The following is a 27267-nucleotide window of genomic DNA, read 5'->3' as shown; positions in this document are numbered from 1 at the left end:
ACCAGCCACTGAGCATCTGCTTGGAACCCCTGTTTGCAGAGCAGGAAAGTACCTGCTACAGGATGACTGGAGCGGCTGTCACCTCCAGCCTGGCCACTGGAGCCCAGTACTGCCCAGTACAGACCAGTACCGCCCAGTATGGTCCTGCCCAGCTGCTGGAGCCCACCTGGGGTCTCTGCACAGGCTGAGGGACATGGCTGCTGCCCTCTCATTTGCAGGTTCAACCAGCAGCAAAGCTTCATATGTGTCCCAGAGACACAGACACACAGACAGACACAGAGGACACTGACACGGCCGGTCAGACAGACTGCCACAGACAAGGCGCTGCCATCAGTAGCACCCCCACACAGGACCTAGATCACACATGAGCACAGGCAGCCAGGTCCCCTCCTCCTCTGGGGCTGGCAGAGGCAGGAGGTCACTAGTGCAGGCACAGACATGACTCTAGGTTCACAAGCACATGCACACTTGCGGATCCCCCATGTACCAGCACAGCCCCTCTGTCCGCCTGGCATCCCCTGCCCAGATCCTTGCCCATGGGTCCCCTACTCACCGTCTGGTCCAGCTTGAAATTTGCTGGAAAACACCCTCCCCCCCTGCCCCCACCAGGATTGGGGAAGATGCTCACTGCCCCCCCACCAGCCGGCACCAGGCTCACAGGCTGCGACCCACAGTCCTGCTCCAGCCACCGGCATGGAGCCCCTCACTCACTCCAGTCCCCCTCAGTAGCTGGTTTTCAGGACACAGTCTGTGGACCCTCCCCAGATCCAGAGAGCTGAGGCCCCTCCAGCTGCTGATGCTGGGACCCTCAGGGTTACATCCGTACCAGCTGTGAAGTCCTGGTGTGCCTGCAGTTTCTTGACAGCCCACCAATTAGTGCCATTGACCAGGTTTGTTTCTGGTTATTGTCTTCGTTAACACTAATTGGTCAGGTTTTATGTCTCTGTGTTTGCCTCCTTCCATTTCCTTATCATCTCAACAGAAAAAATAAGCATCCTCTCACTCCACGCATCCTGACCAATTGGTGCGACTGGCCAGGTTTGTTCCCATCACCACCTCCCATATCATTTGTCGATCAGGTTTGCCCCTGTATGTTCTTGTTGATGGCTCCTTTGACCAGATAGATACCCTCAAAGGAGTAGGTGCTCTCCTTCCACACTGCCTTACACAACCGAAGGCCCACTGACCACAAAAGCTGGGCCACTGCTGAGATCCTGGTTGGAGCCCCACCAAGGAGCCCGGTCTCCTCTCGGGGTATTATGTGGTGCCTTTGGATGGACACAGCTTGTGTGCGTTATCCTGGCATGGGCATGTCCCCTCCCTAATCCTGACATTTGATTTATTCTGACTGCTGCTGAGCACACATCACATAATCTGTTACAATTCTTGCTGCTGACCAGTAACAGCTCAGAGCTGGGTACGTGGACGCTAGGATTGCTTCTCCCTGTGTGTACCTTTTTACCTACCTTGAACATAATCTGCTATTTTTATTCCAGTCACTCTATGTTGCTTGGTCTTCCTGCAGTTTTTGCAGCTGGCACTTTCTTTACTAAGCTGAATAATTTAATACCATCTGCGCCTTCACTGTTCACAGCATTTCCCAAACCATGTCTGCACGTGTTAAACAGCCCAGCTCTCAGCATGGGTCCCTCTGGGCCCCACTGGTGACTCCCTCACTGAGAAGAGGGCTCACTTTTTCTCGCCTTTTCTTTCCTTTGAGCATTTGCAGCTTTTGCCTCCTTGACATCCCAGCAGCAACTGCCACAGTTTAACTGTCTTCTGTGTGCAGAAATCTTTCCTGCTGTTTCCCCACAACATAGTTCTTACGGAAAATAGCAAGTATTAGTTCCCTGCTTGCCTTGTCCATGTCATTTATGTTTTTATGCCCCTTCTACATCCCTGCTCAGGATCTGCCCTTCCTCCTGACTGCAGAGGACACTATCTACCTAGCTCAGTCTCCGCACAGACAGCCACTGCCCCTTATGTCTGTCTGTCTGCTCGCCTTCCCCTTGCCCTGCTCCCTGGAGCTGGGATTTCGGTTCAGGGTTCTCTGTTGGTGTATTTGTGACTTTGACCCAACTCTAAGCTCTCTGATAACAGCCCCACGCTGCCACCAGCGCACCCTCCTCTACCACTCCTGTGCATTTTATACTTTGGTGTCACAGCGTCCTCCTGGAGAGCCTCCTCCCAAGAAGCCCATGGCATGCCACTGTTTCGTTGAAGATGAGGCATTCCACTTCCTCAGCCCTATATATTATATTTATCCTGCTTCTCCACTTTTTTCTGTATTGTGTTTAAACAAGATTCTGCTGCTTTAAGCTGCTCTTCCCTTTTCCTTTTCTTCATGCTGGTTTTCACCATGTTTGAATGGTGCAAGTTTGGCCTCTCCTTTGCTTGGAGATACAAAACTTTTATGACAACATCTTTTCATTTTCTCAGCCCCATTTTATGAATTCATGTCTCTGCTTTACTGTCTGACCTCCACGCAGTACCCTGACCGTTTCAGGGAATGCTGTCATGGAGGGCCTGGCTTTCATCTTCCTGCCTGAAATCTGCATTTTAATGCCAGAACCTCTTTCCTCCATCTTCCTCTGTGTGGAGCCCACGGTCACTGTCTCCTCCCCAGCATTTATTATGAGCCTTTCCAGAAACCTCCACCCTGCAGGTGAGTCACGATGTGACTCCGGATCACAAGCCCCAAAGTTTGTTTTGCGTCAGCTTGCTCTCTGGGTCCCTCATCAGGCAGGACCTTCACCACCACCACCACGTTCCTGTTAGGCTTCATTGCCTGATCTGGGACGGGAATTTCTTACAGAGATACTGCCAGCTCCTGGCTGTTCAAGCGTGTGGCTGTCCAACACGACTCCTGAAGTGAGCCGTGATGGTCCATATGGCCGTGGAGGCCTCTGTTCCCCTGCCCGAGGAAGAACTGACTGTCTTTAACCAGGCTGCTTCCGCACCTGCCCCGTAGCCTCCACGCCAGGGCCAGGCTAATATGTCACCCGGGAAGGCTGCTCCAGCCGCAGGATGGCTCTTCAGTGCCGCCTGCTAGTAACCTGCCGAGGAGAGCCGTGGGCTGCCCCCCGCACAGTCCTTGGGAGGTCCAGAGCAGCACAGTGGGGAAGGCAGCCAAGCTTTGGTGCTGGGCCCATGCTGCGAGACTCTACCCTGTCTTCCTTTCCTTAGCGCATGCTTTTCATCCTGTGCAGTCCTCCTCCTGTTCCTGATCTCTGTGTAAGCCTGGCTTTTTCTGTATCCAGTGCCACAAGGTGGTAACAGCCAAGCTTTGAGGAACTGACTGTTGGCAGATGATGCTCTGGCCCAGGGCTAGGAGACTGAGAACTTCAGAATACCATGAGGTTTCCTCTCGGTTCCTTTTCTCTTGTATATCCTAGTGGATATAAAAAATAAGCCACTAGCTTTCAGTTAGGTTTAGCTAAATGGCTTTTGGCTAGGTGTATAAGACCGAAGATCCTATCAAGAAATGGCCTTATAGTGGTTAGGTTTGGTACAAACATGGGGTAGCTGTCAGGAAGAGCTTATCACCAGAAAAGAGACCCTGGAACGGGGAAGGGCTAAACCACAGCTGGAGGGCTGCAAGCATCCATCCTGCTCCACAGGGATTGCTGGGCCTCCATGGCTGTGCTAGCAAGGCACAAGCTAATGAACAAGAAGGCTGGGAAATGGGACACTTGGAGATCAGGTGAAAAGCCTGGCAGAGGTTGAAAGATGTGGAACTAGAGACTGAATAAGGAGACAGTCTGAGGGCAAGGGGTGTGGGCAGGAACCTAAGAATGGCTGTGATGGAGCAGGGCAACAGCCCACCCAGCTGGGTACTTTCTCTCGTGCAGCAGCCAGTAGCGAGCCCTCTTACACCGTAGCAGCATGCAGGGCTCTGAGATCTGGAGATGGCACAAGGCTAGAGCGTGTGAAAGACACAGCTTGGCCACTCACCCTGGATTTGGCTAAAGCATTTTCTAATCCATTTCCAGGAAACAGCAGAAGTCTAGAAGATGGATATGAAGCCTCTTGGTTGACATCGGAGCCCGAATCATCGAGGCCCTCTGGAGATGGCATTACAGTGTCTGCAGGTCAGTGTGGGAAGAAGCTGAACTAACCCCAGTACAGACTGTGGTGAGGCCTGAGAGCTGTAAAACTTCCCCGTTACACTCTGGCACTTTGGGTAAATTGTGGCATTTCTGGTGCTTCCCCATGTTCGTAATGCAGGTGGTGGTAGGACAGTCGCAGGTATACCAGCCCAGAGCAGCGGGCCGTGTCTCCACTGTGCTGCAGCCAGCTTTGTCCAGTATCAGAGTCTACACTAAGTATGTAATAGCAGTGCAAGCCCATACCGACACCTCCCTGATCCTGTCTTCCGTCTTCTAGTAACCTGCGGCCAAGGGACCTCCTGAGACAGAGGTGTGTCTTTGCATTTAACAACCCTCAGTGGACTTCTCTCCCATTAATTTGTCCCATCACTTTTTGAGCTCATGCAAATCGCCAGGCTACACAGCAGATTAGGGTAAGGAGTTCCACAGCTAATCTACACTTGTTTCCAGCTATCAGCTGTACAAGCTGTAGCAGAAAATCCATTTTCCAGGACATTACTGGGTTAATTAAGGCAAATAGCCTAAGGTAACGCATTTCAGGAAAGTAAGTTTCCTTCTGTTAAACAGTAGTAGAATTATTCAGCCCCGAACTCTATGGCAGAGTGGTTCTGGGGCTGCCTCCTCTCCGGGAGCGTGGCACGGAGGCTGAGTCAGCTCAGGACACAGGACGGCAAAAGGAGCTGAGAAATGTGCAGAGGCCCCGGCTGGAGGGAACGGATGCTCCGCTGCTGGCTCCTCTGACCATGGATAGATAGACTAGAAATACGGCATGACAACGTATACTACGGGCTCTCAGCTCTTGCGTGGATCCCACAGCACAGCTCTCTATAGAGGCTCCATGGAGAGCTTGAGAATTGGAGAGAGGGAAAGCACAGCATGTGAGTAAATTGAGTCTCCATATCAGTGAGAGACCAAACCACTCTAAGCTGAGGGTGTATGTAGTCCAGACACTCCCAGAAAAACTAGGCAGGCTGACGCATTAAGAGCAAACACAGATAATGTATCCCACTCCAGTAACACCTAACACCAGTCTGACATAGTGCCTACATGGAAATCTGCTCTCCATGCAAAATTCAACCTGCAACTCTAATAATGCCCTGCAAATCTGCTAGGAAAAAACATTCTTCATGCATAAGAAAACTGACTAGAAGGAGAATAAAAATACCATTCTCACTACAACTCAAACACCACAAAAGACATACTTCCATTTAAACCTGGATGAGGAAAACGAGGACAACATATTTCACCAAAATGACCTGAGATAACCCAGGCTGATTCCTGTGTACCTGACAGACTACAGAAGACAAAGGCTTAATACGCTATACCACAATGGTCGGAGGAGTCACTTAAAAGCTACACCTGATTTGGGTATGTTATTGAAAGAGAACAATAAGGAATTTCTCTGAATGGAATTAGAATCTTAAAAAATAGATTTTAAAAAAGAAGGAACAATACCAGCAGCAAAAGAACTAATCACAAAAGCTAAATTCTTGACCAAGGCAAAAAAAAAGAAAAAAATGCAAAAGCTGTTAAAATTATTTTCTAATAATATTAAGGAAATAAAGACCAGTGTCCGGGTCGGGCACGCAGCGGCGGAGGAGCTGCATGTAGGTGAGGTTCTCGTGGGTGTTGGGGTCGAAGAAGCCCTTGGTGTCGTCGGTGGGGTCGGAGAGGATCTGGTTCATCTCCTGGTCGAAGTAGCCGCGCCGGTAGGCCACCTCCACGGGGAGGCGGTGGCTGTGCACGGGGTCGATGATGCCGCCGGTGGCGATCTGGGCCTCGAGCAGGCGGATGCCGTGCTCCTTGATGATGAGCTCCTTCTTCATGGCCTGGAAGAGGGAGATCTGGTCGCCGGTGTAGGGGTCGGTGTAGCCGTCACAGCCCTCTCGGCCGACAGGAGCTTCTCGTGCAGCTCGCTGCCCACCAGCCCGGACGAGACGCCTCGTCCACGGAGAGCTTCTCGTTGGTGAGCGGGTCAACGACGAAGCCGGTGGCAGCCTGCGCCTCCAGCAGCACCAGAGCCGTGCCCTGCCTCAGGATGCCCTTCCACATGGCCTGGTAGATGCTCATCTTCTCCATCTTGGCGGGGTCGGCCTTGGAGGGCACCAGCACGCCGGCGATGCAGCCCGTGCCGTCCAGGTAGCGCTTGACGGAGGCCATTTCCGTCACCTCCTCCACCGTCTTGGAGCCCTGGACGAGGTCGGCCAGCGTGTCCTTGTCGATGATGCCCGACTCCACCAGGTCCGAGGCGGTCACCTGCCTCCTGAGGCCCGTGAATTTCACGTTGCTGCTCCGCTCCACCGCCTCCTCGATGAGGACGGTGAGGAGCCTTGCCAGCTCGTCCAGCGCCAGACTCCCGGCCCGGACCTGCCCCAGCAGCTCCTGCCTCTTTGCCTCGGAGACGTACGTGGAGAAGAGGAGCTCCCACAGGGAGACCTTCCTGCCGTGGAAGCCGCCCGCCGAGACCTCGATGGTGCGGGACTTCAGGGACCGCTCCAGCTCCAGCTCCTGCTCCTGCTCCGCACCCGCTCCCGCTCCCGCTCCCGCTCCCGCTCTCGCTCCAGCTCCTGCTCCTGCTCCCGCTCCTGCTGGGAGCCCGCAGCCTCGCCATTCTCGGCCAACGGCGGGGCCTCCCGCTGCTTTGGCTGGCGTTGGCCCTCAGCCCCGGTGATGATGGCCGTGAGGAGGGTGATCATCTCCGAGATGGTGACCGTCCCCGCCTTGTACTTCCGGAGGAGGTCCTGGCGCCGGTGGTCGGGGACGTAGCGGGAGAAGAGGAGCTCCCAGACGGTGACGCTCTGGCCCTGGAAGAGCCCCACGCTGAGGGTGGTGCGGGCGGCCTGCAGGGCTTTCCGGGCGTCCTCGGTCAGCTGGTAGAGCACGGAGCCCTTGTCCATCAGCTGGAGCATGAGCAGCCCCGTGTCCGGGTCGGGCACGCAGCGGCGGAGGAGCTGCATGTAGGTGAGGTTCTCGTGGGTGTTGGGGTCGAAGAAGCCCTTGGTGTCGTCGGTGGGGTCGGAGAGGATCTGGTTCATCTCCTGGTCGAAGTAGCCGCGCCGGTACGCCACCTCCACAGGGAGGCGGTGGCTGTGCACGGGGTCGATGATGCCGCCGGTGGCGATCTGGGCCTCGAGCAGGCGGATGCCGTGCTCCTTGACGATGAGCTCCTTCTTCATGGCCTGGAAGAGGGAGATCTGGTCGCCGGTGTAGGGGTCGGTGTAGCCCGTCACGGCCCTCTCGGCCGACAGGAGCTTCTCGTGCAGCTCGCTGCCCACCAGCCCGGATGAGACGGCCTCGTCCACGGAGAGCTTCTCATTGGTGAGCGGGTCAACGACGAAGCCGGTGGCAGCCTGCGCCTCCAGCAGCACCAGAGCCGTGCCCTGCCTCAGGATGCCCTTCCACATGGCCTGGTAGATGCTCATCTTCTCCATCTTGGCGGGGTCGGCCTTGGAGGGCACCAGCACGCCGGCGATGCAGCCCGTGCCGTCCAGGTAGCGCTTGACGGAGGCCATTTCCGTCACCTCCTCCACCGTCTTGGAGCCCTGGACGAGGTCGGCCAGCGTGTCCTTGTCGATGATGCCCGACTCTACCAGGTCCGAGGCGGTCACCTGCCTCCTGAGGCCCGTGAATTTCACGTTGCTGCTCCGCTCCACCGCCTCCTCGATGAGGACGGTGAGGAGCCTTGCCAGCTCGTCCAGCGCCAGACTCCCGGCCCGGACCTGCCCCAGCAGCTCCTGCCTCTTTGCCTCGGAGACGTACGTGGAGAAGAGGAGCTCCCACAGGGAGACCTTCCTGCCGTGGAAGCCGCCCGCCGAGACCTCGATGGTGCGGGACTTCAGGGACCGCTCCAGCTCCAGCTCCTGCTCCTGCTCCCGCACCCGCTCCCGCTCCCACTCCCGCTCCCGCTCTCGCTCCAGCTCCTGCTCCTGCTCCCGCTCCTGCTGGGAGCCCGCAGCCTCGCCATTCTCGGCCAACGGCGGGGCCTCCCGCTGCTTTGGCTGGCGTTGGCCCTCAGCCCCGGTGATGATGGCCGTGAGGAGGGTGATCATCTCCGAGATGGTGACCGTCCCCGCCTTGTACTTCCGGAGGAGGTCCTGGCGCCGGTGGTCGGGGACGTAGCGGGAGAAGAGGAGCTCCCAGACGGTGACGCTCTGGCCCTGGAAGAGCCCCACGCTGAGGGTGGTGCGGGCGGCCTGCAGGGCTTTCCGGGCGTCCTCGGTCAGCTGGTAGAGCACGGAGCCCTTGTCCATCAGCTGGAGCATGAGCAGCCCCGTGTCCGGGTCGGGCACGCAGCGGCGGAGGAGCTGCATGTAGGTGAGGTTCTCGTGGGTGTTGGGGTCGAAGAAGCCCTTGGTGTCGTCGGTGGGGTCGGAGAGGATCTGGTTCATCTCCTGGTCGAAGTAGCCGCGCCGGTAGGCCACCTCCACGGGGAGGCGGTGGCTGTGCACGGGGTCGATGATGCCGCCGGTGGCGATCTGGGCCTCGAGCAGGCGGATGCCGTGCTCCTTGACGATGAGCTCCTTCTTCATGGCCTGGAAGAGGGAGATCTGGTCGCCGGTGTAGGGGTCGGTGTAGCCCGTCACGGCCCTCTCGGCCGACAGGAGCTTCTCGTGCAGCTCGCTGCCCACCAGCCCGGACGAGACGGCCTCGTCCACGGAGAGCTTCTCATTGGTGAGCGGGTCAACGACGAAGCCGGTGGCAGCCTGCGCCTCCAGCAGCACCAGAGCCGTGCCCTGCCTCAGGATGCCCTTCCACATGGCCTGGTAGATGCTCATCTTCTCCATCTTGGCGGGGTCGGCCTTGGAGGGCACCAGCACGCCGGCGATGCAGCCCGTGCCGTCCAGGTAGCGCTTGACGGAGGCCATTTCCGTCACCTCCTCCACCGTCTTGGAGCCCTGGACGAGGTCGGCCAGCGTGTCCTTGTCGATGATGCCCGACTCCACCAGGTCCGAGGCGGTCACCTGCCTCCTGAGGCCCGTGAATTTCACGTTGCTGCTCCGCTCCACCGCCTCCTCGATGAGGACGGTGAGGAGCCTTGCCAGCTCGTCCAGCGCCAGACTCCCGGCCCGGACCTGCCCCAGCAGCTCCTGCCTCTTTGCCTCGGAGACGTACGTGGAGAAGAGGAGCTCCCACAGGGAGACCTTCCTGCCGTGGAAGCCGCCCGCCGAGACCTCGATGGTGCGGGACTTCAGGGACCGCTCCAGCTCCAGCTCCTGCTCCTGCTCCCGCACCCGCTCCCGCTCCCGCTCCCGCTCCCGCTCCCGCTCTCGCTCCAGCTCCCGCTCCTGCTGGGAGCCTGCAGCCTCGCCATTCTCGGCCAACGGCGGGGCCTCCCGCTGCTTCGGCTGGCGTTGGCCCTCAGCCCCGGTGATGATGGCCGTGAGGAGGGTGATCATCTCCGAGATGGTGACCGTCCCCGCCTTGTACTTCCGGAGGAGGTCCTGGCGCCGGTGGTCGGGGACGTAGCGGGAGAAGAGGAGCTCCCAGACGGTGACGCTCTGGCCCTGGAAGAGCCCCACGCTGAGGGTGGTGCGGGCGGCCTGCAGGGCTTTCCGGGCGTCCTCGGTCAGCTGGTAGAGCACGGAGCCCTTGTCCATCAGCTGGAGCATGAGCAGCCCCGTGTCCGGGTCGGGCACGCAGCGGCGGAGGAGCTGCATGTAGGTGAGGTTCTCGTGGGTGTTGGGGTCGAAGAAGCCCTTGGTGTCGTCGGTGGGGTCGGAGAGGATCTGGTTCATCTCCTGGTCGAAGTAGCCGCGCCGGTAGGCCACCTCCACGGGGAGGCGGTGGCTGTGCACGGGGTCGATGATGCCGCCGGTGGCGATCTGGGCCTCGAGCAGGCGGATGCCGTGCTCCTTGACGATGAGCTCCTTCTTCATGGCCTGGAAGAGGGAGATCTGGTCGCCGGTGTAGGGGTCGGTGTAGCCCGTCACGGCCCTCTCGGCCGACAGGAGCTTCTCGTGCAGCTCGCTGCCCACCAGCCCGGACGAGACGGCCTCGTCCACGGAGAGCTTCTCGTTGGTGAGCGGGTCAACGACGAAGCCGGTGGCAGCCTGCGCCTCCAGCAGCACCAGAGCCGTGCCCTGCCTCAGGATGCCCTTCCACATGGCCTGGTAGATGCTCATCTTCTCCATCTTGGCGGGGTCGGCCTTGGAGGGCACCAGCACGCCGGCGATGCAGCCCGTGCCGTCCAGGTAGCGCTTGACGGAGGCCATTTCCGTCACCTCCTCCACCGTCTTGGAGCCCTGGACGAGGTCGGCCAGCGTGTCCTTGTCGATGATGCCCGACTCCACCAGGTCCGAGGCGGTCACCTGCCTCCTGAGGCCCGTGAATTTCACGTTGCTGCTCCGCTCCACCGCCTCCTCGATGAGGACGGTGAGGAGCCTTGCCAGCTCGTCCAGCGCCAGACTCCCGGCCCGGACCTGCCCCAGCAGCTCCTGCCTCTTTGCCTCGGAGACGTACGTGGAGAAGAGGAGCTCCCACAGGGAGACCTTCCTGCCGTGGAAGCCGCCCGCCGAGACCTCGATGGTGCGGGACTTCAGGGACCGCTCCAGCTCCAGCTCCTGCTCCTGCTCCCGCACCCGCTCCCGCTCCCGCTCCCGCTCCCGCTCCAGCTCCTGCTCCTGCTCCCGCTCCTGCTGGGAGCCTGCAGCCTCGCCATTCTCGGCCAACGGCGGGGCCTCCCGCTGCTTTGGCTGGCGTTGGCCCTCAGCCCCGGTGATGATGGCCGTGAGGAGGGTGATCATCTCCGAGATGGTGACCGTCCCCGCCTTGTACTTCCGGAGGAGGTCCTGGCGCCGGTGGTCGGGGACGTAGCGGGAGAAGAGGAGCTCCCAGACGGTGACGCTCTGGCCCTGGAAGAGCCCCACGCTGAGGGTGGTGCGGGCGGCCTGCAGGGCTTTCCGGGCGTCCTCGGTCAGCTGGTAGAGCACGGAGCCCTTGTCCATCAGCTGGAGCATGAGCAGCCCCGTGTCCGGGTCGGGCACGCAGCGGCGGAGGAGCTGCATGTAGGTGAGGTTCTCGTGGGTGTTGGGGTCGAAGAAGCCCTTGGTGTCGTCGGTGGGGTCGGAGAGGATCTGGTTCATCTCCTGGTCGAAGTAGCCGCGCCGGTAGGCCACCTCCACGGGGAGGCGGTGGCTGTGCACGGGGTCGATGATGCCGCCGGTGGCGATCTGGGCCTCGAGCAGGCGGATGCCGTGCTCCTTGACGATGAGCTCCTTCTTCATGGCCTGGAAGAGGGAGATCTGGTCGCCGGTGTAGGGGTCGGTGTAGCCCGTCACGGCCCTCTCGGCCGACAGGAGCTTCTCGTGCAGCTCGCTGCCCACCAGCCCGGACGAGACGGCCTCGTCCACGGAGAGCTTCTCGTTGGTGAGCGGGTCAACGACGAAGCCGGTGGCAGCCTGCGCCTCCAGCAGCACCAGAGCCGTGCCCTGCCTCAGGATGCCCTTCCACATGGCCTGGTAGATGCTCATCTTCTCCATCTTGGCGGGGTCGGCCTTGGAGGGCACCAGCACGCCGGCGATGCAGCCCGTGCCGTCCAGGTAGCGCTTGACGGAGGCCATTTCCGTCACCTCCTCCACCGTCTTGGAGCCCTGGACGAGGTCGGCCAGCGTGTCCTTGTCGATGATGCCCGACTCCACCAGGTCCGAGGCGGTCACCTGCCTCCTGAGGCCCGTGAATTTCACGTTGCTGCTCCGCTCCACCGCCTCCTCGATGAGGACGGTGAGGAGCCTTGCCAGCTCGTCCAGCGCCAGACTCCCGGCCCGGACCTGCCCCAGCAGCTCCTGCCTCTTTGCCTCGGAGACGTACGTGGAGAAGAGGAGCTCCCACAGGGAGACCTTCCTGCCGTGGAAGCCGCCCGCCGAGACCTCGATGGTGCGGGACTTCAGGGACCGCTCCAGCTCCAGCTCCTGCTCCTGCTCCCGCACCCGCTCCCGCTCCCGCTCCCGCTCCCGCTCCCGCTCCCGCTCTCGCTCCAGCTCCCGCTCCTGCTGGGAGCCTGCAGCCTCGCCATTCTCGGCCAACGGCGGGGCCTCCCGCTGCTTTGGCTGGCGTTGGCCCTCAGCCCCGGTGATGATGGCCGTGAGGAGGGTGATCATCTCCGAGATGGTGACCGTCCCCGCCTTGTACTTCCGGAGGAGGTCCTGGCGCCGGTGGTCGGGGACGTAGCGGGAGAAGAGGAGCTCCCAGACGGTGACGCTCTGGCCCTGGAAGAGCCCCACGCTGAGGGTGGTGCGGGCGGCCTGCAGGGCTTTCCGGGCGTCCTCGGTCAGCTGGTAGAGCACGGAGCCCTTGTCCATCAGCTGGAGCATGAGCAGCCCCGTGTCCGGGTCGGGCACGCAGCGGCGGAGGAGCTGCATGTAGGTGAGGTTCTCGTGGGTGTTGGGGTCGAAGAAGCCCTTGGTGTCGTCGGTGGGGTCGGAGAGGATCTGGTTCATCTCCTGGTCGAAGTAGCCGCGCCGGTAGGCCACCTCCACGGGGAGGCGGTGGCTGTGCACGGGGTCGATGATGCCGCCGGTGGCGATCTGGGCCTCGAGCAGGCGGATGCCGTGCTCCTTGACGATGAGCTCCTTCTTCATGGCCTGGAAGAGGGAGATCTGGTCGCCGGTGTAGGGGTCGGTGTAGCCCGTCACGGCCCTCTCGGCCGACAGGAGCTTCTCGTGCAGCTCGCTGCCCACCAGCCCGGACGAGACGGCCTCGTCCACGGAGAGCTTCTCGTTGGTGAGCGGGTCAACGACGAAGCCGGTGGCAGCCTGCGCCTCCAGCAGCACCAGAGCCGTGCCCTGCCTCAGGATGCCCTTCCACATGGCCTGGTAGATGCTCATCTTCTCCATCTTGGCGGGGTCGGCCTTGGAGGGCACCAGCACGCCGGCGATGCAGCCCGTGCCGTCCAGGTAGCGCTTGACGGAGGCCATTTCCGTCACCTCCTCCACCGTCTTGGAGCCCTGGACGAGGTCGGCCAGCGTGTCCTTGTCGATGATGCCCGACTCCACCAGGTCCGAGGCGGTCACCTGCCTCCTGAGGCCCGTGAATTTCACGTTGCTGCTCCGCTCCACCGCCTCCTCGATGAGGACGGTGAGGAGCCTTGCCAGCTCGTCCAGCGCCAGACTCCCGGCCCGGACCTGCCCCAGCAGCTCCTGCCTCTTTGCCTCGGAGACGTACGTGGAGAAGAGGAGCTCCCACAGGGAGACCTTCCTGCCGTGGAAGCCGCCCGCCGAGACCTCGATGGTGCGGGACTTCAGGGACCGCTCCAGCTCCAGCTCCTGCTCCTGCTCCCGCACCCGCTCCCGCTCCCGCTCCCGCTCCCGCTCCAGCTCCTGCTCCTGCTCCCGCTCCTGCTGGGAGCCCGCAGCCTCGCCATTCTCGGCCAACGGCGGGGCCTCCCGCTGCTTTGGCTGGCGTTGGCCCTCAGCCCCGGTGATGATGGCCGTGAGGAGGGTGATCATCTCCGAGATGGTGACCGTCCCCGCCTTGTACTTCCGGAGGAGGTCCTGGCGCCGGTGGTCGGGGACGTAGCGGGAGAAGAGGAGCTCCCAGACGGTGACGCTCTGGCCCTGGAAGAGCCCACGCTGAGGGTGGTGCGGGCGGCCTGCAGGGCTTTCCGGGCGTCCTCGGTCAGCTGGTAGAGCACGGAGCCCTTGTCCATCAGCTGGAGCATGAGCAGCCCCGTGTCCGGGTCGGGCACGCAGCGGCGGAGGAGCTGCATGTAGGTGAGGTTCTCGTGGGTGTTGGGGTCGAAGAAGCCCTTGGTGTCGTCGGTGGGGTCGGAGAGGATCTGGTTCATCTCCTGGTCGAAGTAGCCGCGCCGGTAGGCCACCTCCACGGGGAGGCGGTGGCTGTGCACGGGGTCGATGATGCCGCCGGTGGCGATCTGGGCCTCGAGCAGGCGGATGCCGTGCTCCTTGACGATGAGCTCCTTCTTCATGGCCTGGAAGAGGGAGATCTGGTCGCCGGTGTAGGGGTCGGTGTAGCCCGTCACGGCCCTCTCGGCCGACAGGAGCTTCTCGTGCAGCTCGCTGCCACCAGCCCGGACGAGACGGCCTCGTCCACGGAGAGCTTCTCGTTGGTGAGCGGGTCAACGACGAAGCCGGTGGCAGCCTGCGCCTCCAGCAGCACCAGAGCCGTGCCCTGCCTCAGGATGCCCTTCCACATGGCCTGGTAGATGCTCATCTTCTCCATCTTGGCGGGGTCGGCCTTGGAGGGCACCAGCACGCCGGCGATGCAGCCCGTGCCGTCCAGGTAGCGCTTGACGGAGGCCATTTCCGTCACCTCCTCCACCGTCTTGGAGCCCTGGACGAGGTCGGCCAGCGTGTCCTTGTCGATGATGCCCGACTCCACCAGGTCCGAGGCGGTCACCTGCCTCCTGAGGCCCGTGAATTTCACGTTGCTGCTCCGCTCCACCGCCTCCTCGATGAGGACGGTGAGGAGCCTTGCCAGCTCGTCCAGCGCCAGACTCCCGGCCCGGACCTGCCTCAGCAGCTCCTGCCTCTTTGCCTCGGAGACGTACGTGGAGAAGAGGAGCTCCCACAGGGAGACCTTCCTGCCGTGGAAGCCGCCCGCCGAGACCTCGATGGTGCGGGACTTCAGGGACCGCTCCAGCTCCAGCTCCTGCTCCTGCTCCCGCACCCGCTCCCGCTCCTGCTCCCGCTCCCGCTCCCGCTCTCGCTCCAGCTCCCGCTCCTGCTGGGAGCCTGCAGCCTCGCCATTCTCGGCCAACGGCGGGGCCTCCCGCTGCTTTGGCTGGCGTTGGCCCTCAGCCCCGGTGATGATGGCCGTGAGGAGGGTGATCATCTCCGAGATGGTGACCGTCCCCGCCTTGTACTTCCGGAGGAGGTCCTGGCGCCGGTGGTCGGGGACGTAGCGGGAGAAGAGGAGCTCCCAGACGGTGACGCTCTGGCCCTGGAAGAGCCCCACGCTGAGGGTGGTGCGGGCGGCCTGCAGGGCTTTCCGGGCGTCCTCGGTCAGCTGGTAGAGCACGGAGCCCTTGTCCATCAGCTGGAGCATGAGCAGCCCCGTGTCCGGGTCGGGCACGCAGCGGCGGAGGAGCTGCATGTAGGTGAGGTTCTCGTGGGTGTTGGGGTCGAAGAAGCCCTTGGTGTCGTCGGTGGGGTCGGAGAGGATCTGGTTCATCTCCTGGTCGAAGTAGCCGCGCCGGTAGGCCACCTCCACGGGGAGGCGGTGGCTGTGCACGGGGTCGATGATGCCGCCGGTGGCGATCTGGGCCTCGAGCAGGCGGATGCCGTGCTCCTTGACGATGAGCTCCTTCTTCATGGCCTGGAAGAGGGAGATCTGGTCGCCGGTGTAGGGGTCGGTGTAGCCCGTCACGGCCCTCTCGGCCGACAGGAGCTTCTCGTGCAGCTCGCTGCCCACCAGCCCGGACGAGACGGCCTCGTCCACGGAGAGCTTCTCGTTGGTGAGCGGGTCAACGACGAAGCCGGTGGCAGCCTGCGCCTCCAGCAGCACCAGAGCCGTGCCCTGCCTCAGGATGCCCTTCCACATGGCCTGGTAGATGCTCATCTTCTCCATCTTGGCGGGGTCGGCCTTGGAGGGCACCAGCACGCCGGCGATGCAGCCCGTGCCGTCCAGGTAGCGCTTGACGGAGGCCATTTCCGTCACCTCCTCCACCGTCTTGGAGCCCTGGACGAGGTCGGCCAGCGTGTCCTTGTCGATGATGCCCGACTCCACCAGGTCCGAGGCGGTCACCTGCCTCCTGAGGCCCGTGAATTTCACGTTGCTGCTCCGCTCCACCGCCTCCTCGATGAGGACGGTGAGGAGCCTTGCCAGCTCGTCCAGCGCCAGACTCCCGGCCCGGACCTGCCCCAGCAGCTCCTGCCTCTTTGCCTCGGAGACGTACGTGGAGAAGAGGAGCTCCCACAGGGAGACCTTCCTGCCGTGGAAGCCGCCCGCCGAGACCTCGATGGTGCGGGACTTCAGGGACCGCTCCAGCTCCAGCTCCTGCTCCTGCTCCCGCACCCGCTCCCGCTCCCGCTCCCGCTCCCGCTCTCGCTCCAGCTCCAGCTCCTGCTCCTGCTCCCGCTCCTGCTGGGAGCCCGCAGCCTCGCCATTCTCGGCCAACGCGGGGCCTCCCGCTGCTTCGGCTGGCGTTGGCCCTCAGCCCCGGTGATGATGGCCGTGAGGAGGGTGATCATCTCCGAGATGGTGACCGTCCCCGCCTTGTACTTCCGGAGGAGGTCCTGGCGCCGGTGGTCGGGGACGTAGCGGGAGAAGAGGAGCTCCCAGACGGTGACGCTCTGGCCCTGGAAGAGCCCCACGCTGAGGGTGGTGCGGGCGGCCTGCAGGGCTTTCCGGGCGTCCTCGGTCAGCTGGTAGAGCACGGAGCCCTTGTCCATCAGCTGGAGCATGAGCAGCCCCGTGTCCGGGTCGGGCACGCAGCGGCGGAGGAGCTGCATGTAGGTGAGGTTCTCGTGGGTGTTGGGGTCGAAGAAGCCCTTGGTGTCGTCGGTGGGGTCGGAGAGGATCTGGTTCATCTCCTGGTCGAAGTAGCCGCGCCGGTAGGCCACCTCCACGGGGAGGCGGTGGCTGTGCACGGGGTCGATGATGCCGCCGGTGGCGATCTGGGCCTCGAGCAGGCGGATGCCGTGCTCCTTGATGATGAGCTCCTTCTTCATGGCCTGGAAGAGGGAGATCTGGTCGCCGGTGTAGGGGTCGGTGTAGCCCGTCACGGCCCTCTCGGCCGACAGGAGCTTCTCGTGCAGCTCGCTGCCCACCAGCCCGGACGAGACGGCCTCGTCCACGGAGAGCTTCTCGTTGGTGAGCGGGTCAACGACGAAGCCGGTGGCAGCCTGCGCCTCCAGCAGCACCAGAGCCGTGCCCTGCCTCAGGATGCCCTTCCACATGGCCTGGTAGATGCTCATCTTCTCCATCTTGGCGGGGTCGGCCTTGGAGGGCACCAGCACGCCGGCGATGCAGCCCGTGCCGTCCAGGTAGCGCTTGACGGAGGCCATTTCCGTCACCTCCTCCACCGTCTTGGAGCCCTGGACGAGGTCGGCCAGCGTGTCCTTGTCGATGATGCCCGACTCCACCAGGTCCGAGGCGGTCACCTGCCTCCTGAGGCCCGTGAATTTCACGTTGCTGCTCCGCTCCACCGCCTCCTCGATGAGGACGGTGAGGAGCCTTGCCAGCTCGTCCAGCGCCAGACTCCCGGCCCGGACCTGCCCCAGCAGCTCCTGCCTCTTTGCCTCGGAGACGTACGTGGAGAAGAGGAGCTCCCACAGGGAGACCATCCTGCCGTGGAAGCCGCCCGCCGAGACCTCGATGGTGCGGGACTTCAGGGACCGCTCCAGCTCCAGCTCCTGCTCCTGCTCCCGCACCCGCTCCCGCTCCCGCTCCCGCTCCCGCTCCAGCTCCTGCTCCTGCTCCCGCTCCTGCTGGGAGCCCGCAGCCTCGCCATTCTCGGCCAACGGCGGGGCCTCCTGCTGCTTCGGCTGGCGTTGGCCTCAGCCCCGGTGATGATGGCCGTGAGGAGGGTGATCATCTCCGAGATGGTGACCGTCCCCGCCTTGTACTTCCGGAGGAGGTCCTGGCGCCGGTGGTCGGGGACGTAGCGGGAGAAGAGGAGCTCCCAGACGGTGACGCTCTGGCCCTGGAAGAGCCCCACGCTGAGGGTGGTGCGGGCGGCCTGCAGGGCTTTCCGGGCGTCCTCGGTCAGCTGGTAGAGCACGGAGCCCTTGTCCATCAGCTGGAGCATGAGCAGCCCCGTGTCCGGGTCGGGCACGCAGCGGCGGAGGAGCTGCATGTAGGTGAGGTTCTCGTGGGTGTTGGGGTCGAAGAAGCCCTTGGTGTCGTCGGTGGGGTCGGAGAGGATCTGGTTCATCTCCTGGTCGAAGTAGCCGCGCCGGTAGGCCACCTCCACGGGGAGGCGGTGGCTGTGCACGGGGTCGATGATGCCGCCGGTGGCGATCTGGGCCTCGAGCAGGCGGATGCCGTGCTCCTTGACGATGAGCTCCTTCTTCATGGCCTGGAAGAGGGAGATCTGGTCGCCGGTGTAGGGGTCGGTGTAGCCCGTCACGGCCCTCTCGGCCGACAGGAGCTTCTCGTGCAGCTCGCTGCCCACCAGCCCGGACGAGACGGCCTCGTCCACGGAGAGCTTCTCGTTGGTGAGCGGGTCAACGACGAAGCCGGTGGCAGCCTGCGCCTCCAGCAGCACCAGAGCCGTGCCCTGCCTCAGGATGCCCTTCCACATGGCCTGGTAGATGCTCATCTTCTCCATCTTGGCGGGGTCGGCCTTGGAGGGCACCAGCACGCCGGCGATGCAGCCCGTGCCGTCCAGGTAGCGCTTGACGGAGGCCATTTCCGTCACCTCCTCCACCGTCTTGGAGCCCTGGACGAGGTCGGCCAGCGTGTCCTTGTCGATGATGCCCGACTCCACCAGGTCCGAGGCGGTCACCTGCCTCCTGAGGCCCGTGAATTTCACGTTGCTGCTCCGCTCCACCGCCTCCTCGATGAGGACGGTGAGGAGCCTTGCCAGCTCGTCCAGCGCCAGACTCCCGGCCCGGACCTGCCCCAGCAGCTCCTGCCTCTTTGCCTCGGAGACGTACGTGGAGAAGAGGAGCTCCCACAGGGAGACCTTCCTGCCGTGGAAGCCGCCCGCCGAGACCTCGATGGTGCGGGACTTCAGGGACCGCTCCAGCTCCAGCTCCTGCTCCTGCTCCCGCACCCGCTCCCGCTCCCGCTCCCGCTCCCGCTCTCGCTCCAGCTCCAGCTCCTGCTCCTGCTCCCGCTCCTGCTGGGAGCCCGCAGCCTCGCCATTCTCGGCCAACGGCGGGGCCTCCCGCTGCTTCGGCTGGCGTTGGCCCTCAGCCCCGGTGATGATGGCCGTGAGGAGGGTGATCATCTCCGAGATGGTGACCGTCCCCGCCTTGTACTTCCGGAGGAGGTCCTGGCGCCGGTGGTCGGGGACGTAGCGGGAGAAGAGGAGCTCCCAGACGGTGACGCTCTGGCCCTGGAAGAGCCCCACGCTGAGGGTGGTGCGGGCGGCCTGCAGGGCTTTCCGGGCGTCCTCGGTCAGCTGGTAGAGCACGGAGCCCTTGTCCATCAGCTGGAGCATGAGCAGCCCCGTGTCCGGGTCGGGCACGCAGCGGCGGAGGAGCTGCATGTAGGTGAGGTTCTCGTGGGTGTTGGGGTCGAAGAAGCCCTTGGTGTCGTCGGTGGGGTCGGAGAGGATCTGGTTCATCTCCTGGTCGAAGTAGCCGCGCCGGTAGGCCACCTCCACGGGGAGGCGGTGGCTGTGCACGGGGTCGATGATGCCGCCGGTGGCGATCTGGGCCTCGAGCAGGCGGATGCCGTGCTCCTTGACGATGAGCTCCTTCTTCATGGCCTGGAAGAGGGAGATCTGGTCGCCGGTGTAGGGGTCGGTGTAGCCCGTCACGGCCCTCTCGGCCGACAGGAGCTTCTCGTGCAGCTCGCTGCCCACCAGCCCGGACGAGACGGCCTCGTCCACGGAGAGCTTCTCGTTGGTGAGCGGGTCAACGACGAAGCCGGTGGCAGCCTGCGCCTCCAGCAGCACCAGAGCCGTGCCCTGCCTCAGGATGCCCTTCCACATGGCCTGGTAGATGCTCATCTTCTCCATCTTGGCGGGGTCGGCCTTGGAGGGCACCAGCACGCCGGCGATGCAGCCCGTGCCGTCCAGGTAGCGCTTGACGGAGGCCATTTCCGTCACCTCCTCCACCGTCTTGGAGCCCTGGACGAGGTCGGCCAGCGTGTCCTTGTCGATGATGCCCGACTCCACCAGGTCCGAGGCGGTCACCTGCCTCCTGAGGCCCGTGAATTTCACGTTGCTGCTCCGCTCCACCGCCTCCTCGATGAGGACGGTGAGGAGCCTTGCCAGCTCGTCCAGCGCCAGACTCCCGGCCCGGACCTGCCCCAGCAGCTCCTGCCTCTTTGCCTCGGAGACGTACGTGGAGAAGAGGAGCTCCCACAGGGAGACCATCCTGCCGTGGAAGCCGCCCGCCGAGACCTCGATGGTGCGGGACTTCAGGGACCGCTCCAGCTCCAGCTCCTGCTCCTGCTCCCGCACCCGCTCCCGCTCCCGCTCCCGCTCCCGCTCCAGCTCCTGCTCCTGCTCCCGCTCCTGCTGGGAGCCCGCAGCCTCGCCATTCTCGGCCAACGGCGGGGCCTCCTGCTGCTTCGGCTGGCGTTGGCCCTCAGCCCCGGTGATGATGGCCGTGAGGAGGGTGATCATCTCCGAGATGGTGACCGTCCCCGCCTTGTACTTCCGGAGGAGGTCCTGGCGCCGGTGGTCGGGACGTAGCGGGAGAAGAGGAGCTCCCAGACGGTGACGCTCTGGCCCTGGAAGAGCCCCACGCTGAGGGTGGTGCGGGCGGCCTGCAGGGCTTTCCGGGCGTCCTCGGTCAGCTGGTAGAGCACGGAGCCCTTGTCCATCAGCTGGAGCATGAGCAGCCCCGTGTCCGGGTCGGGCACGCAGCGGCGGAGGAGCTGCATGTAGGTGAGGTTCTCGTGGGTGTTGGGTCGAAGAAGCCCTTGGTGTCGTCGGTGGGGTCGGAGAGGATCTGGTTCATCTCCTGGTCGAAGTAGCCGCGCCGGTAGGCCACCTCCACGGGGAGGCGGTGGCTGTGCACGGGGTCGATGATGCCGCCGGTGGCGATCTGGGCCTCGAGCAGGCGGATGCCGTGCTCCTTGACGATGAGCTCCTTCTTCATGGCCTGGAAGAGGGAGATCTGGTCGCCGGTGTAGGGGTCGGTGTAGCCCGTCACGGCCCTCTCGGCCGACAGGAGCTTCTCGTGCAGCTCGCTGCCCACCAGCCCGGACGAGACGGCCTCGTCCACGGAGAGCTTCTCGTTGGTGAGCGGGTCAACGACGAAGCCGGTGGCAGCCTGCGCCTCCAGCAGCACCAGAGCCGTGCCCTGCCTCAGGATGCCCTTCCACATGGCCTGGTAGATGCTCATCTTCTCCATCTTGGCGGGTCGGCCTTGGAGGGCACCAGCACGCCGGCGATGCAGCCCGTGCCGTCCAGGTAGCGCTTGACGGAGGCCATTTCCGTCACCTCCTCCACCGTCTTGGAGCCCTGGACGAGGTCGGCCAGCGTGTCCTTGTCGATGATGCCCGACTCCACCAGGTCCGAGGCGGTCACCTGCCTCCTGAGGCCCGTGAATTTCACGTTGCTGCTCCGCTCCACCGCCTCCTCGATGAGGACGGTGAGGAGCCTTGCCAGCTCGTCCAGCGCCAGACTCCCGGCCCGGACCTGCCCCAGCAGCTCCTGCCTCTTTGCCTCGGAGACGTACGTGGAGAAGAGGAGCTCCCACAGGGAGACCTTCCTGCCGTGGAAGCCGCCCGCCGAGACCTCGATGGTGCGGGACTTCAGGGACCGCTCCAGCTCCAGCTCCTGCTCCTGCTCCCGCACCCCCGCTCCCGCTCCCGCTCCCTCGCTCCAGCTCCTGCTCCTGCTCCCGCTCCTGCTGGGAGCCCGCAGCCTCGCCATTCTCGGCCAACGGCGGGGCCTCCCGCTGCTTCGGCTGGCGTTGGCCCTCAGCCCCGGTGATGATGGCCGTGAGGAGGGTGATCATCTCCGAGATGGTGACCGTCCCCGCCTTGTACTTCCGGAGGAGGTCCTGGTGCCGGTGGTCGGGACGTAGCGGGAGAAGAGGAGCTCCCAGACGGTGACGCTCTGGCCCTGGAAGAGCCCCACGCTGAGGGTGGTGCGGGCGGCCTGCAGGGCTTTCCGGGCGTCCTCGGTCAGCTGGTAGAGCACGGAGCCCTTGTCCATCAGCTGGAGCATGAGCAGCCCCGTGTCCGGGTCGGGCACGCAGCGGCGGAGGAGCTGCATGTAGGTGAGGTTCTCGTGGGTGTTGGGTCGAAGAAGCCCTTGGTGTCGTCGGTGGGGTCGGAGAGGATCTGGTTCATCTCCTGGTCGAAGTAGCCGCGCCGGTAGGCCACCTCCACGGGGAGGCGGTGGCTGTGCACGGGGTCGATGATGCCGCCGGTGGCGATCTGGGCCTCGAGCAGGCGGATGCCGTGCTCCTTGACGATGAGCTCCTTCTTCATGGCCTGGAAGAGGGAGATCTGGTCGCCGGTGTAGGGGTCGGTGTAGCCGTCACGGCCCTCTCGGCCGACAGGAGCTTCTCGTGCAGCTCGCTGCCCACCAGCCCGGACGAGACGGCCTCGTCCACGGAGAGCTTCTCGTTGGTGAGCGGGTCAACGACGAAGCCGGTGGCAGCCTGCGCCTCCAGCAGCACCAGAGCCGTGCCCTGCCTCAGGATGCCCTTCCACATGGCCTGGTAGATGCTCATCTTCTCCATCTTGGCGGGGTCGGCCTTGGAGGGCACCAGCACGCCGGCGATGCAGCCCGTGCCGTCCAGGTAGCGCTTGACGGAGGCCATTTCCGTCACCTCCTCCACCGTCTTGGAGCCCTGGACGAGGTCGGCCAGCGTGTCCTTGTCGATGATGCCCGACTCCACCAGGTCTGAGGCGGTCACCTGCCTCCTGAGGCCCGTGAATTTCACGTTGCTGCTCCGCTCCACCGCCTCCTCGATGAGGACGGTGAGGAGCCTTGCCAGCTCGTCCAGCGCCAGACTCCCGGCCCGGACCTGCCCCAGCAGCTCCTGCCTCTTTGCCTCGGAGACGTACGTGGAGAAGAGGAGCTCCCACAGGGAGACCATCCTGCCGTGGAAGCCGCCCGCCGAGACCTCGATGGTGCGGGACTTCAGGGACCGCTCCAGCTCCAGCTCCTGCTCCTGCTCCCGCACCCGCTCCCGCTCCCGCTCCCGCTCCAGCTCCTGCTCCTGCTCCTGCTCCCGCTCCTGCTGGGAGCCCGCAGCCTCGCCATTCTCGGCCAACGGCGGGGCCTCCTGCTGCTTCGGCTGGCGTTGGCCTCAGCCCCGGTGATGATGGCCGTGAGGAGGGTGATCATCTCCGAGATGGTGACCGTCCCCGCCTTGTACTTCCGGAGGAGGTCCTGGCGCCGGTGGTCGGGACGTAGCGGGAGAAGAGGAGCTCCCAGACGGTGACGCTCTGGCCCTGGAAGAGCCCCACGCTGAGGGTGGTGCGGGCGGCCTGCAGGCTTTCCGGGCGTCCTCGGTCAGCTGGTAGAGCACGGAGCCCTTGTCCATCAGCTGGAGCATGAGCAGCCCCGTGTCCGGGTCGGGCACGCAGCGGCGGAGGAGCTGCATGTAGGTGAGGTTCTCGTGGGTGTTGGGGTCGAAGAAGCCCTTGGTGTCGTCGGTGGGGTCGGAGAGGATCTGGTTCATCTCCTGGTCGAAGTAGCCGCGCCGGTAGGCCACCTCCACGGGGAGGCGGTGGCTGTGCACGGGGTCGATGATGCCGCCGGTGGCGATCTGGGCCTCGAGCAGGCGGATGCCGTGCTCCTTGACGATGAGCTCCTTCTTCATGGCCTGGAAGAGGGAGATCTGGTCGCCGGTGTAGGGGTCGGTGTAGCCCGTCACGGCCCTCTCGGCCGACAGGAGCTTCTCGTGCAGCTCGCTGCCCACCAGCCCGGACGAGACGGCCTCGTCCACGGAGAGCTTCTCGTTGGTGAGCGGGTCAACGACGAAGCCGGTGGCAGCCTGCGCCTCCAGCAGCACCAGAGCCGTGCCCTGCCTCAGGATGCCCTTCCACATGGCCTGGTAGATGCTCATCTTCTCCATCTTGGCGGGGTCGGCCTTGGAGGGCACCAGCACGCCGGCGATGCAGCCCGTGCCGTCCAGGTAGCGCTTGACGGAGGCCATTTCCGTCACCTCCTCCACCGTCTTGGAGCCCTGGACGAGGTCGGCCAGCGTGTCCTTGTCGATGATGCCCGACTCCACCAGGTCCGAGGCGGTCACCTGCCTCCTGAGGCCCGTGAATTTCACGTTGCTGCTCCGCTCCACCGCCTCCTCGATGAGGACGGTGAGGAGCCTTGCCAGCTCGTCCAGCGCCAGACTCCCGGCCCGGACCTGCCCCAGCAGCTCCTGCCTCTTTGCCTCGGAGACGTACGTGGAGAAGAGGAGCTCCCACAGGGAGACCTTCCTGCCGTGGAAGCCGCCCGCCGAGACCTCGATGGTGCGGGACTTCAGGGACCACTCCAGCTCCAGCTCCTGCTCCTGCTCCCGCACCCGCTCCCGCTCCCGCTCCCGCTCCCGCTCTCGCTCCAGCTCCTGCTCCTGCTCCCGCTCCTGCTGGGAGCCCGCAGCCTCGCCATTCTCGGCCAACGGCGGGGCCTCCCGCTGCTTCGGCTGGCGTTGGCCCTCAGCCCCGGTGATGATGGCCGTGAGGAGGGTGATCATCTCCGAGATGGTGACCGTCCCCGCCTTGTACTTCCGGAGGAGGTCCTGGCGCCGGTGGTCGGGGACGTAGCGGGAGAAGAGGAGCTCCCAGACGGTGACGCTCTGGCCCTGGAAGAGCCCCACGCTGAGGGTGGTGCGGGCGGCCTGCAGGGCTTTCCGGGCGTCCTCGGTCAGCTGGTAGAGCACGGAGCCCTTGTCCATCAGCTGGAGCATGAGCAGCCCCGTGTCCGGGTCGGGCACGCAGCGGCGGAGGAGCTGCATGTAGGTGAGGTTCTCGTGGGTGTTGGGGTCGAAGAAGCCCTTGGTGTCGTCGGTGGGGTCGGAGAGGATCTGGTTCATCTCCTGGTCGAAGTAGCCGCGCCGGTAGGCCACCTCCACGGGGAGGCGGTGGCTGTGCACGGGGTCGATGATGCCGCCGGTGGCGATCTGGGCCTCGAGCAGGCGGATGCCGTGCTCCTTGACGATGAGCTCCTTCTTCATGGCCTGGAAGAGGGACATTTTTTGTCCTGTGCAGGGGTCGGTGTAGCCCGTCACGGCTCTCTCTGCACAAAGAAGTTTTTTTTGTAGCTCGCTGCCCACCAGCCCGGACGAGACGGCCTCGTCCACGGAGAGCTTCTTGTTGGTGAGCGGGTCAATGATGAAGCCAGTGGCAGCCTGCGCCTCCAGCAGCACCAGAGCCGTGCCCTGCCTCAGGATGCCCTTCCACATGGCCTGGTAGATGCTCATCTTCTCCATCTTGGCGGGGTCGGCCTTGGAGGGCACCAGCACACCAGCGATGCAGCCCGTGCCATCCAGGTATCTTCTCACACTATCCATTTGTGCTATTTCTTGTGCTGTCTCTTTTCCTTCATGGAGTTTTTCTATTGTTTCTTCTGTTATTATCCGTGCACTGAGAAGTTCTGATGCTGTTATTTGTTGTCTGATTCCTTGGAACCAGACATCACTTCTGTCCTCTTCTTTTTCTTTAATGATATTTAGTATTGTATCAATGATTCCTTGTAGAATGTGATGGGATTCGTCTTTATATTTTTTCACCAGTTCTTTCCTTTTCTCTTCTGTGATGTACTCAGAACAGAGAAGTTCCCACAGTGATAATACATGTCCTTTGTATTTTCCAACCGGCACTTGTACCTTTGTAGATAATAGGGCATTTTTTGTTCGCTCATCGATGTAGAAATAGTCATCCTGTTTTTCCATGACCGGCAGCAGGTACAATTCAGTATCTCTGTCTTTGGAACATCTCTGTAGGAGTTGACTGTAACTGATCTTCTCATGAGTGTTTGGATCTATAAAACCTTTGCTACCATGATCTGGATCAGAAAGCAGGAGAAACATATCATCATCCAAGTAGCCACGTCGGTAGGCCACCTCCACGGGGAGGCGGTGGCTGTGCACGGGGTCAATGATGCCGCCGGTGGCGATCTGGGCCTCGAGCAGGCGGATGCCGTGCTCCTTGACTGTTATCTTTTGCCTTATGGCCTGGAAGAGGGATATTTTATTTCCTGTATGAGGATCTGTGTATCCCGTCACGGCTTTCTCTGCCAACAGGAGATTCTTGTGCAAGTTGCTCCCCACCAGCCCGGATGAGACGGCCTCATCCACGGAGAGCTTCTTATTTTTCAGTGGGTCAATCAGAAAACCAGTGGCAGCCTGTGCCTCCAGCAGTCCCAGTGCACATTGCTCTGTGAGGACGCCCTTCTTCAGGGCCTGGTAGATGCTCATCTTCTCTTTTGTCGATGGGACTAGAACCCCAGTAATGCATCCAGTGCCATCCAAATACCTTTTGATGGTGTCCCTCTTTGTGAGGCTGGCAAGCGTGAGACTTCCATCCTGCAGCTGATCTAGAGTTTTCTTGTCAATTATCTCAGAATTAAACAATTCTGATATTGACACATCCCCCCAGAGTCCTTTAACCTTGAGGGCTTCTGCTCTTTGCTCTGTATCCTCAATCATTTTGAAGATGAGGGCTATAAGCTCTTCCAGCGTTAAGGTTTTGCATTTGTACTGCATCACTAGTTCTTTCCTTTTCTGCTCGGAGACGTAATGAGAGCAGAGAATTTCCCAGATGGAAACTGTTTGGTCCTTAAACTTTCCAACTTTCACTTTAAGGGGCTTTGAGCGCAAAACCTGTTTTGTAAACTCATCAATGTAGAAGTACTTTCCTCCTTCCTGTACAACTTGTAGCATGTACAACCCAGTCTCTGAATCTTGGACACATCTCTCCAGGAGCTGCATGTAGGTGAGGTTCTCATGGGTGTTGGGGTCGAAGAAGCCCTTGGTGTCGTCGGTGGGGTCGGAGAGGATCTGGTTCATCTCCTGGTCGAAGTAGCCGCGCCGGTAGGCCACCTCCACAGGGATACGGTGGCTGTGCACGGGGTCGATGATGCCGCCGGTGGCGATCTGGGCCTCGAGCAGGCGGATGCCGTGGCTCTTCACAATCAGTCCTTGGTTCATAGCTTCAAATAGCGACATTGGGGCTTTTGTGTAGGGGTTGGTGTAGCCGGTCACGGCTCTTTCTGCACAGAGTAGCTTTTCAAAAATCTCCCCTCCAATTAGACCTGCAGTTAATGCTTCCTCCACTGAAAACTTCTTGTTTTTCTCTGGGTCAATGATGTAGCCGGTGGCAGCCTGCGCCTCCAGCAGCACCAGTGCTGTCCCTGGCCTCAGGATGCCCTTCCTCATGGCCTGGTAGATGCTCATCTTCTCATTGCTTGGCTGTATAAGGACCCCTGCTATGAAATTGCTGCCCTCCAGGTACCTGCGGACAGAGTCCATTTCAGTGACTTCTTTGACTGTTTTCTTCCCCTCATTGAGCTCATCGAGGGTTTTTTTGTCTATCAGTTGAGACTGGAAGAGGTCACTGGCGGATACTCTTTTCCGCAGGCCCTTGAATGCAAACTTCTTGCCTTGTGTCTCAGTCTCTC

At 62.4% G+C, this 27267-nt stretch overlaps 1 protein-coding gene across 1 annotated transcript in view; it reads right to left on the bottom strand.

The window, feature by feature from the left end:
* Positions 1-5656: 5656 nt before the first annotated feature.
* Positions 5657-27267, bottom strand: part of EPPK1 (epiplakin 1) — a gene marked incomplete at its 3' end in the record, with an annotated part of 28381 nt that continues 6770 nt past the window's right edge. Inside the window, 20 exon segments of the mRNA XM_050892869.1 lie at positions 5657-5985; positions 5988-6050; positions 6053-6623; positions 6713-9328; positions 9413-10675; positions 10760-12022; positions 12113-13501; positions 14490-14735; positions 14865-16067; positions 16169-17425; positions 17515-18624; positions 18976-20097; positions 20451-20596; positions 20599-21055; positions 21058-21396; positions 21748-21938; positions 21941-22177; positions 22180-22816; positions 23024-23953; positions 24326-27262. Of these exon segments, the coding sequence (XP_050748826.1) occupies positions 5657-5985; positions 5988-6050; positions 6053-6623; positions 6713-9328; positions 9413-10675; positions 10760-12022; positions 12113-13501; positions 14490-14735; positions 14865-16067; positions 16169-17425; positions 17515-18624; positions 18976-20097; positions 20451-20596; positions 20599-21055; positions 21058-21396; positions 21748-21938; positions 21941-22177; positions 22180-22816; positions 23024-23953; positions 24326-27262 (18306 nt within the window).

Source organism: Gymnogyps californianus, chromosome 2 (genome assembly GCF_018139145.2).
Source record: "Gymnogyps californianus isolate 813 chromosome 2, ASM1813914v2, whole genome shotgun sequence".
Taxonomy (NCBI): Eukaryota; Metazoa; Chordata; class Aves; order Accipitriformes; family Cathartidae; genus Gymnogyps; species Gymnogyps californianus.
Note: the sequence above shows the minus strand (reverse complement) of the source record. Positions and strands in the feature narration are given on the sequence as shown.